The sequence below is a fragment of the Diospyros lotus genome, chromosome 11, assembly GCF_014633365.1.
Source record: "Diospyros lotus cultivar Yz01 chromosome 11, ASM1463336v1, whole genome shotgun sequence".
Taxonomy (NCBI): Eukaryota; Viridiplantae; Streptophyta; class Magnoliopsida; order Ericales; family Ebenaceae; genus Diospyros; species Diospyros lotus.
In genome coordinates, this window is record NC_068348.1 from 25566585 (window position 1) to 25585779 (window position 19195).

Consider the following 19195-nt stretch of genomic DNA (forward strand, 5'->3'; position numbering starts at 1 on the left):
TAAAAAAATTATAATTATTAATTTTGTTAAAATTATTTAAAAAAATAAATTTATTTTTTTATTTTTAAATTAAACTCTCCCATATATCACACGGGTTGACCACTAGTATATTTTTAAAAATAACAAAGTGAAGGCATTTTCATTATTTTTAAAAAATAAAAATTAAAAATAATTTAAAAACAATAAAAAAAACGCAACTTTAGTTTTCAAACCTTTTTCTTCCCCATTTTTTTCTCATCTCCTTCCTCTAATCTTTTCTACTCACAAATTGTCTCAAAATTGACCAAAAATCCATATATCTAGTTGAGATTCCTTTGACTTTAGTGAGTTGAAAAGCTTCAATGACTTGATTTCTTCCTCAATCTTCACCCAAACTCTCTTTTTGATACAAAATGACTGCTCAAGATCCTTAGAACAAAAACCCCATCTTGAATCCAACCAAAACATTTTATGTCCAAAATACAAACCATGTGTCTTATGTATGGGTCACCACTTGAAGGGTCCGTGATTTGCTTTAGTTTATGTCCGCTATCACTTGCACAAGTTGATAATTAATCAACTTGAGTGCACCCATAGCAACACCTGACATATAATCTCCACTCATGCTTCACTGCTTTAGTTCCATGTTCTTTTTTATTCTCAGACTTAACCAATGTACAATTTAAAGGAGAAATGGTCGCCTGACCATTTTTTTCACCTAATTTAAAGTTAATTTCTTACATCTCACAAGTATGCTGAGATTTAATATAATGTTATAATTTTTTTCTTATTATTAATTAACTTTCATTAATATTTAAAATAATTAAAATATCTTTATATTTAAATATTTTTTCTTATTTTTTTCTATTTGCATTTTTCTCTCTTCTTAAATTCCTTATTTGTTTATCTCTTTTTTTAATTGGTTGACAATCAACAAGGAGGACGACAACTTAAAGAGGTAAGAATCTTTCTCTCATTTTTCTTCTTATTTCTTTTGAGTTTTGTTAGAACTTTTTATTTTTTTGCTCTTGAGGTTCCTCATTTTTCTCTCTCTTTATTTATCACACTTCAACAATAAAACTGACGTGCAATAAACTCACATGTATTCATCGGAATTTGTAGCAATAAATCTATAGGCCGGGCAAAAGTTATTAAGTTCAATGCTGAAGTTAATAATAAATTTATTAGGTTTCGTATAGTCAATTAATTTATTTAATTTTAATTTTTAATTAAAATAGAGAAAAAATAATAAAAGATAAATTTAGTCATTTTAATGCTTTATTTAATACTAAGGAAGACTATTGTTATTTCTCAAATGTAGAAATTTTTTCATATCTGGTCTTTGCAATTTATCTTTATTTAAATATATAAACATAAAAGGAACAGTCTTTTTGACCCAACGGAAGTTCGGGGCTCAAAGGTCAAAACACAACTGCAGCCGGACTCTTTTGACCCATTAGTAGTTCAATGCTGAATCCAGTGCCGCTGAATGCAGTGACGGATTTAGAGGCGGAATATTTTCCGTCTCTAAGCAAAATTATGTCTCACGGACGGAAATAACCCGTCTCTACGCTTGGTTCAACTTCAACCGAATCCTTTCTTTTCTTCTCCCTTTGTCGATTTGTGAAGGATATTCTAGCCCTGGGTCGAATCTCAGCCGCCTCCACAATCCGTCCCCCTCGCCGTCGACGCCTCCTTCTCGCCATTCTCGCCGTCGATGCAATCCTTCTGCACCATTCTCGCCGCCTCCGCCATCCGTCGAGGGTCAGAATCTCATTAAGATCCGAACACGTACGGGTTCCTGGCCAAAATTTTCCGGGTACTGACCCACATAAGTAGGTGGGCCGGGTCCCACTTTCAGTGCCCCTCATAAGTTCGAACGTCAAAACCAAGAAAGAGCCACACTCAACACCGGTCACCGTCTTCGCCGAGAAGTCGACTCTACTGATCGATTCCGGCTGCTAAAGCTCGCCGCCGGCAATCTCGTCGCCGTTTCCGGTAAATTGACCTCTCCTTTCCTCTCCTATATATATATATATATTTATGCTCCTAAATTTTGGATTACTATAAACTTCAATGGTTAACTCGTCCGAAAGTCACTGGATCTTCGCTCTCGATGTGTCGCGTAATTGATTTCACTAACATTGGATTTATGTTTGAATGTTGCTTACGGGATAGTGAAAATGTTTGGATCGTAGTTTTGAAATTTGATTATTTTTTAATTTTATTCTTTTTACATTTTCTGAAATAGCTAATGGACGGTTGAGTTTTACATTGAAATGGATTTGGTGACTTCAATTGCAGGTCATCTTAGTCGAATACCAGTTTGAGGTTATATTGAGACTTGAAGAGCAATGGCTGTGTAAGTTCGTTTCATAAATTTCAGGACTTTTTTTCAAGCGTCTATTCCTTCTCAATTTCCTCAAAGAACCTCAAGCTTCTGTGAAGACTAATGTACGATCGTTATAAGTTACGTTTAGAATTACTTAAGAAGAGAATAAGAAACTTAAAAACTTACGAAACCTACAAATGCCATGTTTCAGTTTTAATTGGTTTTCGAATCCTTGCAAAAACTAAAAACAAACCAAAAAAGGAGAAAAGGATGAGGACAGATTTATAGACCTGAGAACCATAAATCTTCAGAATAATCTTTTGATTGAATCTCAATACTTAATTATTTCTTTCTTTTGTTTTTTCTTCATCTGTTTGTTTTTTATTAGGTTTCACATCCATCTGCATTTATTTTGATTTTTCTTTCTTGTTGAGTGCCTTTTCTTTCCAACTATAATACATACATATATGAATAGGTAGTTAAGTATAGACTTACAAATAGGTATAATATAAAACATATACAATCAATAAACTGAATGCTGTCGCTTTCTTGTAGAGTTGCTTCGGCTCCCGGAAAGGTATTGATGACTGGGGGCTACCTTATTTTGGAGAGGCCCAATGGGGGAATTGTGCTCAGCACGAACGCTCGATTCTATGCAATTGTGAAACCACTTTATGAGGAAACTAAACCTGATAGCTGGGCATGGGTGTGTATCGTTCCCTCAAATGCATCGGTTTCAAACATAACTGTTTGTTTATTTATGTTTGCAGGATGTCTCATTGATTACTGAAACTCTTTATAATTTTTCACATTATACGATCAATAAATTAAGTTACTTAGCGCAAAGAATTAAGTAGGTGAAGTAAATATTGACATCAGAAGTGGAGATAACAGAGTTGTAACTCTTTAATACACTGATGGTTGTTTATTTTTCTTTCTTTGTTTTTGGTATTAATGAGTTACAGTGATGGTTGACTTCTACTATTGATGAAAAATTGGCATTTCTTACTTAGCAAAAACAAAAATGAAAAATTAGTATCTCTTAGTATAGCATTTCATATATTTCCTCCAATCTAATGCGGGCATGGAAAATTAAAAGAAAACAGATAGATATCTCTAAGCAGGCTCCTAGTATGGATTATAAGTGAGAAGGGTTGTTCTAGTTTCTCAGGAAGGGAAGCAGTAACCTGGTTAAATTTTGGGGTCTTTACAACAGTTAAATTCATTGTGGAGTACGTTAATCAAATTGTTAATGCGATCCCTATACAACTATATCACGATATTCATATATAACAGAAAGCTTTATATCAATATATCAAGCTAAATAGTTGTTATATTGAGGATTGAATGATTATTCTACATTGCATTTTACTTCTATGACCGGACACGAGTTGCTTGATTCTGCTGGTAGCTCCTTGGGAAAACCTTGTTTCTCAACCACTCCCCCCTCATCCTCCCCCCCCCCCCCCCAAAAAAAAAAAAAAAAAAAAAGAGAGAAAACATAAATAAATAAATAAGTGAAATACGTTTTCTTGGTTAAATATGTGTAGAAAATTTTGGCATAAAAAGGGCATCCCAAGTGCACGAGACTCCTTGCTTTGCGAAGGTTGTAGGAAATTGTCTCGTGGATAGTGAAATTAATCTTTCCTCAGATGTGAGGAGAAACTAGACCCGGACCTGGAACTGTTGCCTAAACATTTAAAGTTTCAGTTTACTACGTGTCATTTAGCATTTATTGATTGAGTATCTATGACATCTTTTCTTTTCTATTACCAAATGTCATATTCTTGTGCTCACTATCAAACTATTGTTTTCTTCCCACCTTTTCAGGCATGGACGGATGTGAAATTAACTTCTCCTCAGATGTCAAGAGAAACTAGTTATAAATTGTCGCTAAAACATTTAACACTTCAGTGTGTCTCTGCAAGGCAAGTTCCTATTGGATCTGCTATTATTGTGTAGACTGAAAAGTAATCACTTTCCAATTATCCTTATACATATTTTGTTCATTCATGCACTCAGGGTCAAGTAAGTTAAAAAGTTCAATGACTTTTTCCCTGATCTTAATAACTAAATGCAAATCATGAAGACTTTCTTGGAAAAAGGAAGGGGAAAAAGGAAAACCCACTAAATAGAAACCATAGGGGAAACAAACTGACTGATGAATCATTAAGATGATGATGATGCTTATCCTTTTTGCTTAAATTTGTCAGTGAATCAAGGAATCCATTTGTAGAATATGCAGTGCAATATGCTGTAGCAGCAGCCCACACAACATTTGATAAGGACAAGAAGGATTTGCTGCATAAACTACTTCTGCAAGGTAACGTTTGAAACTTCATCTTTCTTATGAAAAGTAAGATAATATCATATATGTGATGCCTCAACTGGATAAATCATGCAGGTCTTGATATCACTATATTAGGTTGCAATGACTTCTATTCATATCGGAATCAGGTTTACTATTTTTCATTGTACTTCAAAAAAATCTTTACTCTGTTATGTATATTCATCTTTTATGCTTATCTTGTCGTGGCACATATAATCTTAAAATTCACAAATGCCCTTTTCGTTTGAATTTACTTTTATCATGGCCTTTTTTTTCCTAATTTACTTTTATCATACCCTTGACGTTATTGCTGGTTATTCCTGCTCCATATGTGTCTTAATGCTGATCTCTAGTTGTCATTTTACTCTGATGGTGACTTTTTGAGGAAAGTAGGCACCTCTCATCAAGCTTCCTGTCCACCAGTTCATTGGTTGTTTTTTCATCCTATGCAGCTAGATATGAAGTTCCTAGAGTAGATATATTATCTAGTTAGCCTCCAATGATTGATCAAGACCTTTGTTTGCAAAAATGGCACTTAATTTAAGTTCTCTAGTGAGTTTCATATCCTATGAAGCATCAATGCTCCAAAATGGATGACATATTTGTATTTGACATGGGTTCAATACACATATTTGTTTACAACAACAATATATCCAGCCTTTATCCCACTATGTGGGGTCGGCTACATGAATTCTAGACTTCCATGTATTTCTGTCTTTTGTCATATCTTCATTTAGATCCATATATTTTATATCAAACTTTAATGTCTCTCCCAAAGTCTTCTTGGGTCTACCTCTACCTCTTTTTGTGACTAATTGTTCCATTTTATCAACTCTCCTCGCAAGAGTGTCTCTTAGTCTCCTTCTCACATGACCAAACCATCTAGTTTAGTCTCTCTCATCTTCTCCTCGATTGGCACTACTCCTACCTTATTACGAATAACTTCATTTCTAATTTTATCCTTTCATGTATGGCCGCACATCCATCTTAACATCCTCATCTCCGCTACACTCGTCTTTTGCTCATGCTGGTATTTGACTGTCCAACATTCTGAGCCATACAGCAAGACTGGTCTTATAACTGTCCTATAAAATTTTCCTTTCAATTTTAATGGGATTTTACCATCACATAATACCCCCGATGCATTTCTCCATTTTAGCCAACCTGCCTTAATTCTATATGCGACATCCTCGTGAATTTCTCCATCTTTTTGAATCACTGATCCCAAATATCGAAAATGGTATTTTCTTTATAAGATTTGGTCTTCTAATTTTATTATAACATCATCTACTCTTACATTTTTACTAAATTTACATTCCATATATTATGTTTTCTTTCTACTTAATTTAAATCCCTTAGATTCTAAATTGTTTCTCCACAACTCAAGCTTAGTGTTCACTCCTTCTTCTGTTTCATCCACCAACATTATGTCGTCTGCAAATAGCATACACCATGGCACATCTATTTGAATATCTTTAGTGAGTTCATCCATTACTAGGGCAAATAAGTATGGACTTAGTGCAGAACATTGATGTAGTCCTATTGTAGTTGTAAATGGTTCAGTATCCCCTCCGCATGTTCTGACCCTTGTCTCTATACCATGATACATGTCCTTAAGGGCTTGTATATAGGCTATTCTGACTCCTTTCTTCTCTAAAACCCTCCATAATACTTCTCTAGGGACCCTATTAAAGGCCTTTTCTAGATCTATAAACACCATATGTAGGTCCTTCTAATGATCCCGATACCTTTCCATTAGACGCCTCAGTAAATATATAGCTTCCATTGTTGACTTACCAGGCATGAAACCAAACTGATTTTCTGACACATTTGTTTCTTTTCTGAGTCTCTGCTCTATTACTCTCTCCCAGAGTTTCATGGTATGACTCATTAACTTAATTGCTCTATAATTTTCACAGTTTTGAACATCTCCTTTGTTCTTGTATATAGGAACCAAAGTACTCTTCCTCCACTCATCTGGTATCTTTTTTGATTTAAGGATCGCGTTAAATAGTTGCGTTAGCCAGGAGATGTCCTCTTCTCCCATGCATTTCCATGCTTCTATTGGTATATTATCTGGTCCCCCTGCCTTATGATTTTTCATCTTTTTTAATGCTTGCCTTATTTCATTTGAACTTATGCGTCGATAGAATGTGTAGCTCACATTCCCTTCGGAGTTACTAAGATGCCCCAACCTAACTCTTGTGTCCTCACCATCATTGAATAATTTTGTGAAATGCTCCTTCCATTTCGCCTTAATTGCTCCCTCATTTACTAATACATTTTGATTGTCATCTTTTATGCATTTCACTTTATTTAAATCCCGTGTTTTTCTTTCTCTTGCTCTAGCTAATTTATATATATCTCTTTCTCCATCTTTTGTATCAAGTCGTTTATATAGATTCTCATATGTTTTTTACCTTGCTTCACTAACAGCTCTTTTTGCTGCATTTTTTGCTTCTTTATAATTTTTTTGATTTTCTTCATTGTTGCATTGATATACCGCCTTATAGCAAGTTTTCTTATTTTTAATTTTCAATTGTACCTCTTCATTCCACCACCAAGACTCCTTAAAGTTAGGGGCTCTACCATTTGTCTCTCCAAGAACTATATTTGCCGTGCTTCTTAGAGCATTAGCCATTTCTTTCTATATTTGGTTTGTCTGTCTTTCTCCATTCCGTTCCCTTCTACCCCTTAATTTTTCTTTGAAGATTAGTTGTTTCTCCCCTTTTAAATTCCACCACCTGATTCTTGGATTTTGTTTTATGTGATTTTTTCTCTTCCAATTTCTTACTTGGATATCAAGTACTAGAAGTCTATGTTGAGTAGTCAAACACTCTCCCGGTATCACCTTACAATCCCTACAACATAACCGATCCTCTTGTCTCATGAGGAAAGTAATCTATTTGGGTGCTTGAGGTGATATTTTTATATGTGATTAAGTGTTTGTCCCGTTTTTTGAACATAGTATTGGTTATAATGAGCCCATATGCCATAGCAAAATTTAGGATAGATTTACTCTCATTATTAATTTCCTCGAATCCATACCCTCCATATACCTCTCTATATCCGTTTCCGTCACTACCCACGTGCCCATTTAAGTCACCTCCTATAATCACTTTCTCTCCTCTTGGTATCATTTGTATGAGTCCCTCTAGGTCATCCCAGAATTTTGCTTTTATCTCATCACCTAACCCCGCTTGTGGTGCATATGTACTAAAGATATTCATAGTCATTCTTCCTAGACTAATCTTCACCATAATAATCCTATCCCCTATTCTCTTTACATCCACTACTTCATCTATTAAGCTTTTATCCATAATAATCCTCACTCCATTTTTCGCTCGATCAGTTCCTGTGTACCAAATTTTATATTCAGTTTCTAATAAAGTTTTTACTTTTTTCCCCTACCCATCTCGTCTCTTGAAGGCACATAATATTAATTTTTCTCCTAATCATCACATATACCATTTCCATAGCTTTACCTATTAATGTTCCTATGTTCCATGACTCAATCCTTAATCTATGATTTTGTTTTTGGTCTTGATTTTGAATTTGATTTTATTTTTGGCCTTGACTTTGAATTTGATTTTGTTTTTGATTTTGATTTTGCACTAGCTTCTTTACCCACATCCGTCCAAGTAAATGCGGGAACTCTTGCTCATTTATCACTACATTCAGGCGCCGATGTAGCAGCCCTAGCTCACTTGACACTACACGGGGGCACTGTAGCGCGTCGCTATGAAAGGTTACGCCCACGCCCATGCCCAAACGATTTTTCATAATTTGTCTAGAGTTCATGTTTTGGATCCGACTAGGTTTTACGTTGACTGCCGGCTACCTAACACAACCCTTCTCCTTTATCCGGACTTAGAACCGGCAGTGGATAACATCCCCAGGCGGAGTTAATACACATATTTGTTTGGCACATCAAAATATGTGTTTATATGTTGCGTGATTTTTGTCCATTGCTGATGTATGTGGTAGACATACCATGCTGCCTGTCCAACAGGGAATGATTGGCTAAAGTTTGGTTGACTTGAAAACTGGAAGTCAGGAATTTTTTTTTCTTTTACTAATATCAAACATTTGTTGGTGTTTATTAAATTGTAAAAGTAATATTAGATTAATCTTTTTGACTTGTGAACTTATCAACTTTTTATGTTGAATTAGTGCTTTACTTTTTTGTAGTTTGATAGAAATTATTTTATAGAAATAGCTGTTAAAGATCTTCTTTTTTTTTCTATATCCATATGGTTATTATTTCCTCATGTCATCTTATTGTTTGTTTCTTGTGTCCAATGTTTGCCTCTTGTTTTCCTAGTTAACTATTTAGAAATTTCTATTTATAACTATCTAATATTTGTTGACTTGTATTGGCCCCTTCTTGTTATAAAGGGAAAACAAGTTATAAAGGAAAGAACATGTTTGTAGAAGAATCTCTTATATTTTAGAAAAAACGTATACTTTTTTTTATTACTAATATCATAATTATTACTATTTTTTATAATATATTTTATCCTATCGAAACCTACATATATATATATATATTTATACAACAACAACAACATATCCAGCCTTTATCCTACTATGTGGGGTCGGCTACATGAATTTTAGACTTCCATGTATTTCTGTCTTTTGTCATATCCTTATTTAGATCCATATATTTCATATCAAATTTTAATGTCTCTCCCAAAGTCTTCTTGGGTCTACCTCTACCTCTTTTTGTGACTAATTGTTCAATTTCATCAACTCTCCTCACAAGAGCGTCTCTTAGTCTCCTTCTCACATGACCAAACCATCTTAGTCTAGTCTCTCTCATCTTCTCCTCGATTGGCACTACTCCTACATTATTGCGAATAACTTCATTTTTAATTTTATCCTTTCTTGTATGTCCGCACATCCATCTTAACATCCTCATCTCCGCTACACTCGTCTTTTGCTCATGCTGGTATTTGACTGCCCAACATTCTGAGCCATACAGCAAGACTGGTCTTATAGCTGTCCTATAAAATTTTCCTTTCAATTTTAATGGGATTTTACCATCACATAACACCCTCGATGCATTTCTTCATTTTAGCCAACCTGCCTTAATTCTATGTGCGACATCCTCGTGAATTTCTCCATCTTTTTGAATCACTGATCCCAAATATCGAAAATGGTCTTTTCTTTGTAAGATTTGGTCTTCTAATTTTATTATAACATCATCTACTCTTGCATTTTTACTAAATTTGCATTCCATATATTCTGTCTTCTTTCTACTTAATTTAAATCCCTTAGATTCTAAATTGTTTTTCCACAACTCAAGCTTAGTGTTCACTCCTTTTGTTTCATCCATCAACACTATGTCGTCTGCAAATAGTATACACCATGGCACATCTGTCTGAATATCTTTAGTGAGTTCATCCATTACTAGGGCAAATAAGTATGGACTTAGTGCAGAACATTGATGCAGTCCTATTGTAACTGTAAATGGTTCAGTATCCCTTCCGCATGTTCTGACCCTTGTCTCTACACCATGATACATGTCCTTAAGGGCTTGTATATAGGCTATTTTGACTCATTTCTTCTCTAAAACTCTCCATAATACTTCTCTAGGGATCCTATCATAGGCCTTTTCTAGATCTATAAACACTATATGTAGGTCCTTCTGATGATCTCGATATCTTTCCATTAGACGCCTCAGTAAATATATAGCTTCCATTGTTGACCTACCAGGCATGAAACCAAACTGATTTTCTGACACCTTTGTTTCCTTTCTGAGCCTCTGCTCTATTACTCTCTCCCAGAGTTTCATGGTATGACTTATTAACTTAATTCCTCTATAATTTTCACAGTTTTGAACATCTCCTTTGTTCTTTATATAGGAACCAAAGTACTCTTCCTCTACTCATCTGGCATCTTTTTTGATTTAAGGATGGCGTCAAATAGTTGCGTTAGCCAGGAAATGCCCTCTTCTCCCATGCATTTTCATACTTCTATTGGTATATTATCTGGTCTCACTGCCTTATGATTTTTCATCTTTTTTAATGCTTGCCTTGTTTCATTTGAACTTATGCGTCGATAGAATGTGTAGCTCACATTCCCTTCGGAGTTACTAAGATGTCCCAACCTAACTTTTGTGTCGCCACCATCATTGAATAATTTTGTGAAATACTCATTCCATCTCTCCTTAATTAGACGCCTCAGTAAATATATAGCTTCCATTGTTGACCTACCAGGCATGAAACCAAACTGATTTTCTGACACCTTTGTTTCCTTTCTGAGCCTCTGCTCTATTACTCTCTCCCAGAGTTTCATGGTATGACTCATTAACTTAATTCCTCTATAATTTTCACAGTTTTGAACATCTCATTTGTTCTTTATATAGGAACCAAAGTACTCTTCCTCTACTCATCTGGCATCTTTTTTGATTTAAGGATGGCGTCAAATAGTTGCGTTAGCCAGGAAATGCCCTCTTCTCCCATGCATTTCCATGCTTCTATTGGTATATTATCTAGTCTCACTGCCTTATGATTTTTCATCTTTTTTAATGCTTGCCTTATTTTATTTGAACTTATGCGTCGATAGAATGTGTAGCTCACATTCCCTTCGGAGTTACTAAGATGTCCCAACCTAACTCTTGTGTCGCCACCATCATTGAATAATTTTGTGAAATACTCCTTCCATCTCTCCTTAATCGCTCCCTCATTTACTAAAACATTTTGATTGTCATCTTTTATGCATTTCACTTGATTTAAATCCCGTGTTTTTCTTTCTCTTGCTTTAGCTAATTTATATATATCCCTTTCTCCATCTTTTGTATCAAGTCGTTTATATAGATTCTCATATGCTTTTGACCTTGCTTCACTAACAGCTCTTTTTGCTGTTTTTTTTGCTTCTTTATAATTTTTTGATTTTCTTCATTGTTGCATTGATATATTGCCTTATAGCAAGTTTTCTTATTTTTAATTTTTAATTGTATCTCTTCATTCCACCACTAAGACTTCTTAAGGTTAGGGGCTTTACCATTTGTCTCTCCAAGGACTACCTTTGCCGTGCTTCTCAGAGCATTAGCCATTTCTTTCCACATTTGGTTTGTTTGTCTTTCTCCATTCCATTCCCTTCTACCCCTTAATTTTTCTTTGAAAATTAGTTGTTTCTCCCCTTTTAAATTCCACCACCTGATTCTTGGATTTTGTCTTATGTGATTTTTTCTCTTCCAATTTCTTACTTGGACGTCAAGTACTAGAAGTCTATGTTGAGTAGTCAAACACTCTCCCGGTATCACCTTACAATCCCTACAACATAACCGATCCTCTTGTCTCATGAGAAAGTAATCTATTTGGGTGCTTGAGGTGATATTTTTATATGTGATTAAGTGTTCGTCCCGTTTTTTGAACCTAATATTGGTTATAATGAGCCCATATGCCATAGCAAAATTTAGGATAGATTTACCCTCATTATTAATTTCCCCGAATCCATACCCTCCATGTACCTCTCTATATTCGTTTCCGTCTCTACCCACGTGCCCATTTAAGTCACCTCCTATAATCACTTTCTCTCCTCTTGGTATCATTTGTATGAGTCCCTCTAGGTCCTCCCAGAATTTTGCTTTTATCTCATCACCTAACCCCGCTTGTGGTGCATATGTACTAAAGATATTCATAGTCATTCTTCCTAGACTAATCTTCACCATAATAATCCTATCCCCTATTCTCTTTACATCCACTACTTCATCTATTAAGCTTTTATCCATAATAATCCTCACTCCATTTTTCGCTCGATCAGTTCCTGTGTACCATATTTTATATCCAGCTTCTGATAAAATTTTTGCTTGTTTCCCTACCCATCTCGTCTCTTGAAGGCACATAATATTAATTTTTCTCCTAATCATCACATCCACCACTTCCATAGCTTTGCATGTTAATGTTCCTATATATATTTATGCTTGATAAAATTTGATTTGTTTTACATTGCTTACTATTATGTGCAAAATATTTTCCAATTCGTTTCTTGTGCCCTTATGTAAGGATGTATGGACCTCAAACCTGTTCATTTATTTCATAATTGAGCATATGAATATTTGTATAACCTTTCGTTTTTGTTTCCAAATATTTTTATATGTTTCCAATATTATTTTTTATCATTTCCTTATGTTTACAAAATGCTTCTGGCGTTTCCAGTTTTGAGCTAACCAAAACAACTCATCAAAACTATACATTGATCCTTACCCGTCTAAATCAACCTGATTTACACAAACAGTTATTTCTCAATATCTGGCTGAATTTATTGATTTACAGATCATAAATTTACTAATTTTAGTAATAAAGTTGGATGGTGAGAAATTGTCAAACTGATTCAGAAATTATGCTTGCAGAAGAGTCTGTAGATTCAAGGTTTGCTGAGGTCAAATATTTGTAGCCTTCTCCATGCAAGTAGAGAGGATCTTTCATGGTTTGAATCCATGACACTTCCCACTGTAATGGAGCAACCTGTGCTGTTGCTCCAAGGTCGCCCTTGAAAGAGCACATCCCTGAGATTCCAACAAGAAGCTCCATGCTATACCATTATGCTTGATTGGATCAAATGCTGTATTTCTGTAGCAACCAATGAACTCAGTAACTGAACTCTGTTCTTTGTTTTCCATTAGATTTTGGAAGATACCTTAGTTTCTAATGTAAAATCAATAAAGTCTGATCACTCACTTTAAGAAAAGAAAAAAGAGGGGGGAAATAAGCAATCACATCAATGCCCTGGTGTTGGGGATTATATCACATATCTCAGAATTTCTAGAAGCCATAAGTTAGCATTGTCCTTGTGATATTGGTGAAAAATTTGTGTATGAAAATCCTATTTGTTCAAAAGTTAAAGCGGTTATTAAGCTGTTTGTTATAGGAAAGAACTTTTGTTATCAGTAGGGATTGTATTGCCCTGCTAAGAATATGTTTCATCCAATTTATTTTGTATCGCCTGATGATTTCAAACCCAGAAGCATACCTTTTCTTTCATCTTTGTAGATTGAAGCACGTGGTCTCCCTTTGACAGCAGAATCATTAGCTTCTCTTCCACCTTTTACATCAATTACTTTCAATAGTGAAGAAGCAAATAATGAAAATTGCAAACCTGAAGTTGCGAAAACTGGATTGGGATCCTCTGCAGCTATGACAACTGCAGTAGTTGCTGCTTTATTACATTACCTTAGAGTGGTTAATCTTTCACCCTTGACTTCCCATCACCAAGAAAGGGAGAATATCATGGATCTTGATATGGTGCATGTGATAGCTCAGACCGCTCACTGTATTGCACAAGGCAAAGTTGGCAGTGGGTTTGATGTTAGTTCTGCAGTATATGGGAGTCAAAGATATGTTCGTTTTTCACCAGAAGTGCTTTCTTCTGCTCAGGTCTGTCTCTTTCAATGGTGGCTTTTCTGAAGTTCACTCAATTAACTCTCTATTTGCATATTGATACTTGTAGCATGTGACGTTTTTGATCTTTTAACAATAGTATTAACAGACTCAATCATTTCAGCAGTTTTTATGAGTGTTGCATCAAGTCATTACTCATTATTCATCAATGGTTAATTGAACATGAAAACAAAAAACACAATTTCAAGAGCTCTGTGACAGAGCTTATGATGGGAGGAAGTTAAGAACAAGAAGACAAAAAGAAGGTTAGAAAGTTAACCAAGAATGTCTAGCTAGTGCCCTTTCCAATCCATGTTATTATGATTTTTCTTTTGTCAGAATGCAAGTCCATGGGTCATGTGGTGGTCTTGTTCAGATTGATGCTATATATGGTTCTTTGTAAACATGGTTAACGTTATTTATGCTGGCATGCTCTGTTAAATTGACTTGTTAATCTTGACAAAATGGCAGTCTTTTGTTCTTGATAGACAAATTTTAGGCTTGATGCATGAAATGTTTTTGAAAATTTCTAAATTGGTTGTTATTGTTGTATCGTGATGTACATATAAACTATTTTATATATGTTTAAACAAATTGAGATTGTGCATAATAAGGTCGGAGTGACATACATCAAAGATAAATATTGAAGTTTCAATTAAGATGATTTGAACATGTGAAAAAAGACCAGTAGATGCCCTTGCATGGTGAGTGGATGAAATGGAGAAAGAACAAAGAAAACTTGGTGGGTGGGAAAACATTAAACATGACATAACATATGGCCTTATAAAGGATATGGCCCTAGATAGAGATAGTTGGAGATCTATAATTCATGTAGCTAACCTCACCTAGTAGATTGAAGCTTGTGATTGTTGTTTAAACAAATTGTGCTTTTTTTTTTTTTGGTAGTGATTGAGAATCAATAGTTTCTTCTTCACTCCATTTATTATGGTTTAGTTTGAGTGTTAGTATACTCATTTGTTCTATATATTTATGTATAGTAGTTATTATTGGCACAATAATTACAATGTGCCTGAATGTAACAAATAGAATGATTGGAATACAAAATTTGATGATAATACCAAATTTGATGTATTTTTATTTCGCCTTATATGTTGGAATTACAGGATGCAGTTAAAGGACAAGCATTGGAAGAGGTCATTGGTGATATCCTGAAGGCTAAATGGGACCATGAGAGGACTAAATTTTCACTACCTCCTTTGATGAATCTTGTAGGTGCTAATTGCAAATGCGATTTTCCATGTGAAAAATATATTTAATTGTAGTTATTTTGTTAAGGATCCGCTGTCAGACATTAAACACATCTTTCCATCCTCATGCCTAACTTTACATCCTTCCATTTGACAGAAACTAGTTATCTCTATATCAATTGAATGCTGTTTAGATTCCTTCCTTGTCATTGGGTGATAGAGTTCTTAGAAATGACTGTTTCTCATTACTACTTAGAGTAGATTCAGTAGAATAATCTCCACTACACACAAAGGTGAAAGACTCCAATGAGCATTTCTACTTCTCGTGGTCCTTGCGTTACTTGTATTCTACTATTATTCATATAAGCGTTGCACTGTAAGTCATTTTTCACGATCCCTGTGGTCCAATTAATTGGCATGACTTTTTTTATGTTCTAATCTCTCTTCTTTTCCTTGGAGGGGGGTGGGGGGCTGTTTGACAATCAGGATTTTCTAGGCATAGCTTTGTCTGTTGGGTTCAAGCAGATGCTGGGCAATCAGAATCAGAATCTTTTTTAGTTTTTACCCATTGGGATCAAGCTGGCTCTATAGGTCCTTCCAGAGCCCGATGGATCTCTGGCGCCTGTGAGCTCTATTGACCAATAAATAAATAGACCTGTCAAGATAGTCATTCTTAATTTGTTATATTTTTCTTTTTTTATTTAAAAAAAGGGATCTTAAATTTGATAAGAGATTTTTTATGTCCCCAGAAAATATGGGAGTGTGACTAGTGGTGATTGATTTGCAGTTACTAGGAGAACCAGGAACTGGAGGATCATCCACCGTATCAATGGTAGGTGCTGTCAAGAAGTGGCAAAAATCTGACCCTGGAAGGGCACAGGCAACTTGGAAGAAGTTGTCTGAGGCAAATTCATTACTTGAAATCAGACTCAATACGTTAAGCAAAATGGCAAAAGAGCAATGGGATTCGTATAGACACATCATTGACAGCTGCAGCATGCTTACATCTGAAAAGGTGATTCCTGAACTTGATTTTCTATTTTCTGTTTGTTTTTCTTTCTAAAGATGTGGATGGGCAGATAATGATATTAGATTTAAATTAGGCCTTTAATCTTTATCGGTGAAAGTAGGTAGTTAATGAATAACTATTCAAATAGTGTCCATATTATTTGTGTAATACATGTTTGAGATCATTGGTGTTAAAATCTCAATTTTATGCGTACGATTTTACGATTTTATACTTTGGAGACCCCCTGACGATTCAAATCCCGTGCAAAATCGAATTTGGGGTAAAATCCTATAAAATCCCAATTTTACACATATGATTTTACGATTTTACGCTTCAGAGACCCCCAAACGATTCAAATCCCATGTAAAATCGGATTTGGGGTTGGGTGGTCTATTAATTAATTACTTGTTTGTCTTGATTTACTTATGCAATCAATGTTAAATAAAGTAAAAATTACAACTTAAATATGATGGAAGACATTGGAAGCATCCTCTAAAGAATTATAAGTTATATTTTGCCTCTAAATTGTCTATATTTTGCCTCTAAATTGCCTATATCAACCTGTTAGTTTTGAGCTATATTTTGGAAGCATCATCTTTTGAGCTATAATAAGGAATAATTAGGTTATTAAATAATATTAATTCATTTTCTATAAAATTATGTTATTATAAGCACATATTTACAAAAATTAAAGGATATTTTTAATTGTCTCTAAAATCTTACGATTTGACGATTCGATTTTATGATCCGAATTTATGGATCCTTTTTCGATCCCAATTAAAATCCCGATTTTAACTACCTTGTTTGAAATAGTCCTCTTTAGGGGAATACATGAGGATGGGATAAAGTTTCATATGGACCTGCAAAGAATGTGTGTGTGTGTGTGAGAGAGAGAGAGAGAGCATCAACCTCGATTCATTTTCTTGAAATTTTAAATAGGGTTTCAGTACATGCAGACCTAAGAAACCAACCAAATTTAGCTAGGCAAGGAACCTTCTTGGTGTGTGATGTGAAATTCGTTTAGATAAACTCATCTGTTTTTTTTTTTTTTTTCTTTTATTATGTTCCCTTTTTGTTTGTTTTGCTACTTAATTTTCTTTATTTTTTAGAATTCTTTATATCTGAGATGAACTTGTAAACTCTGGCTGCATGAACAGTGGGTGGAGCAAACCAGTGAACCAAGCAAAGCAGAAATTGTCAAAGAACTGTTAGGAGCAAGAGATGCCATGCTTGAGATCAGGTATCATATGCGTGTGATGGGTGAGGCTGCAGGTATACCGGTAGGTTCTCTTAATTAGGATACCCCTCTCTCTCTCTCTCTCTCTCTCTATGCGTGTCTCTCTGTGTGTGTGTCTGCACGCACGCGGATATAAATTCTTCTCTTTTGCTTACTAAACAAAATAAAATAACTTACAGATTATTTTCTCTTAATTCTCTTTATAAACTTTGTATGCTGTATCGTCTGGCTGTATTGTGGATTCTTTCTTTTATCCCCTTTATAACATCGTGTATTGGTTTATGATAAAAATGTTAGGAAAAGAGTAAAGCTCTTTTAGAAGGTCTCCTGACAGTATCAAATATGCAGCAATATCTCATTTGATGTGATTTTCTTGGTATGAATTTACCAATTTAATATTCAATTTATTCAAAATGCTTTCTCCTTTTTTTAAATCAAATTCTTATTGCTTTGAAGTTCAAGGGCATCCTAGTCTCCTGGAGTATTCTTTTTCTCTTTTAAGAAGAAACATGATTCTGAGTCAAAGTATTCAGCACTTACGAAAAATTTAACCCTTCGGAAAGTGCCTGATGGTCTATAGCTTTCTGGTGATAAAAATTTTAACTATTTCTTAAAATTGACATGAGACCCTTATGAAGTCGGTTTGATTTAATCCAAAAAGGAAAAAAACAAATATAAAAAAGGAGACAAATACCCGAGTCAGATTGAGATCTTTGAAATACTGTTGAGGATTTTCTACCAGAAGTCTGAAAGCATTTCAAATTATTTATCATGTTCTTAGACCTTAGGCTCTCCATTTGGGTTGCTGAAACCCATTGCGAAGACCAATTGCGGGATTGCCTTTGGGTTAGTTTTCATCTATAAACTGCTATAACTATGGTAACGCACGATGTTATAGATTCTGAAAAGGACTGTGGCTTTCTCCGTTTTTAACAGTTTCTTTTGCATACAAACTCACAGATAGAACCTGAATCACAAACTCAGCTTTTGGATGCTACCATGAATATCGAAGGGGTACTATTGGCTGGAGTTCCTGGAGCGGGCGGCTTTGATGCTGTTTTTGCTGTCACCTTAGGAAACGCAAGCAGTGCCATCAGTAAAGCATGGAGCTCACTTAATGTTCTGGCCTTACTGGTGAGAGAAGACCCTCGTGGTATTTCTCTAGAAAGCGGTGATCCCAGAGCCAATCAAATCACTTCAGCCATCTCTTTGGTTCATATTCAATAGGCTGGCATCATACCCTTTACATTATTTGGTAATTCAATCTAGTTCCTTAAAACATGGGCAGGAACAGTAATGGTTTAAGGATCTTGTCAATTACGGAAATAAGTTTATGGACATGCTTAGCCTGGGAATGTTGTAGGACCTGCTAAACAATAAATGTCTATCAAATATCTGTTGTAATTTCATTGTAACATTTGTGCAAATTGCAGTCGCAGGAAAGGGTAATGGGTATGGCAAGATTTCCTTGTAAATTTTATTTTCCTCTAGTTTAGATTTAAAGCAACTCATTTCCAAATTGTAGTAGCAGAAAGGGGTAATATGTTTATTTTGGGCACAGAGATCACTGAAAAATGAGGTGCTCACCTCCTACTCTTCTTTTTTAACCCTTCCAGTTTGTTTAATTGTTTTGTGTAGGGCTGTGCATAATTTCGGTTAGCCCAAATTAGCCGTTCGGTTTTTCAATAGTTGGTTAGCGGTTCGATTATTTTTAT

The 19195-nt window shown here is 34.9% G+C and overlaps 1 protein-coding gene across 1 annotated transcript; it reads left to right on the top strand.

Annotated features, from left to right (window-relative positions):
* Positions 1-1548: 1548 nt before the first annotated feature.
* On the top strand, positions 1549-18923 carry LOC127813104 (phosphomevalonate kinase, peroxisomal). Its single transcript, XM_052353868.1, has 11 exons — positions 1549-1977; positions 2284-2341; positions 2867-3017; positions 4142-4239; positions 4525-4634; positions 4716-4768; positions 13640-14023; positions 15151-15255; positions 16022-16249; positions 17401-17523; positions 18441-18923. The coding sequence occupies exons 2-11, from the start codon at positions 2334-2336 to the stop codon at positions 18705-18707; spliced, it is 1527 nt and encodes a 508-aa protein (XP_052209828.1). The 5' UTR covers positions 1549-1977; positions 2284-2333; the 3' UTR covers positions 18708-18923.
* The last annotated feature ends 272 nt before the right edge of the window (positions 18924-19195 follow it).

Coding starts and splice junctions, on each gene's coding strand:
- LOC127813104 (XM_052353868.1), top strand. Junction 4,635..4,715: donor GCATAAACTACTTCTGCAAG/GTAACGTTTGAA, acceptor TAAATCATGCAG/GTCTTGATATCACTATATTA. Junction 16,250..17,400: donor GCATGCTTACATCTGAAAAG/GTGATTCCTGAA, acceptor CTGCATGAACAG/TGGGTGGAGCAAACCAGTGA.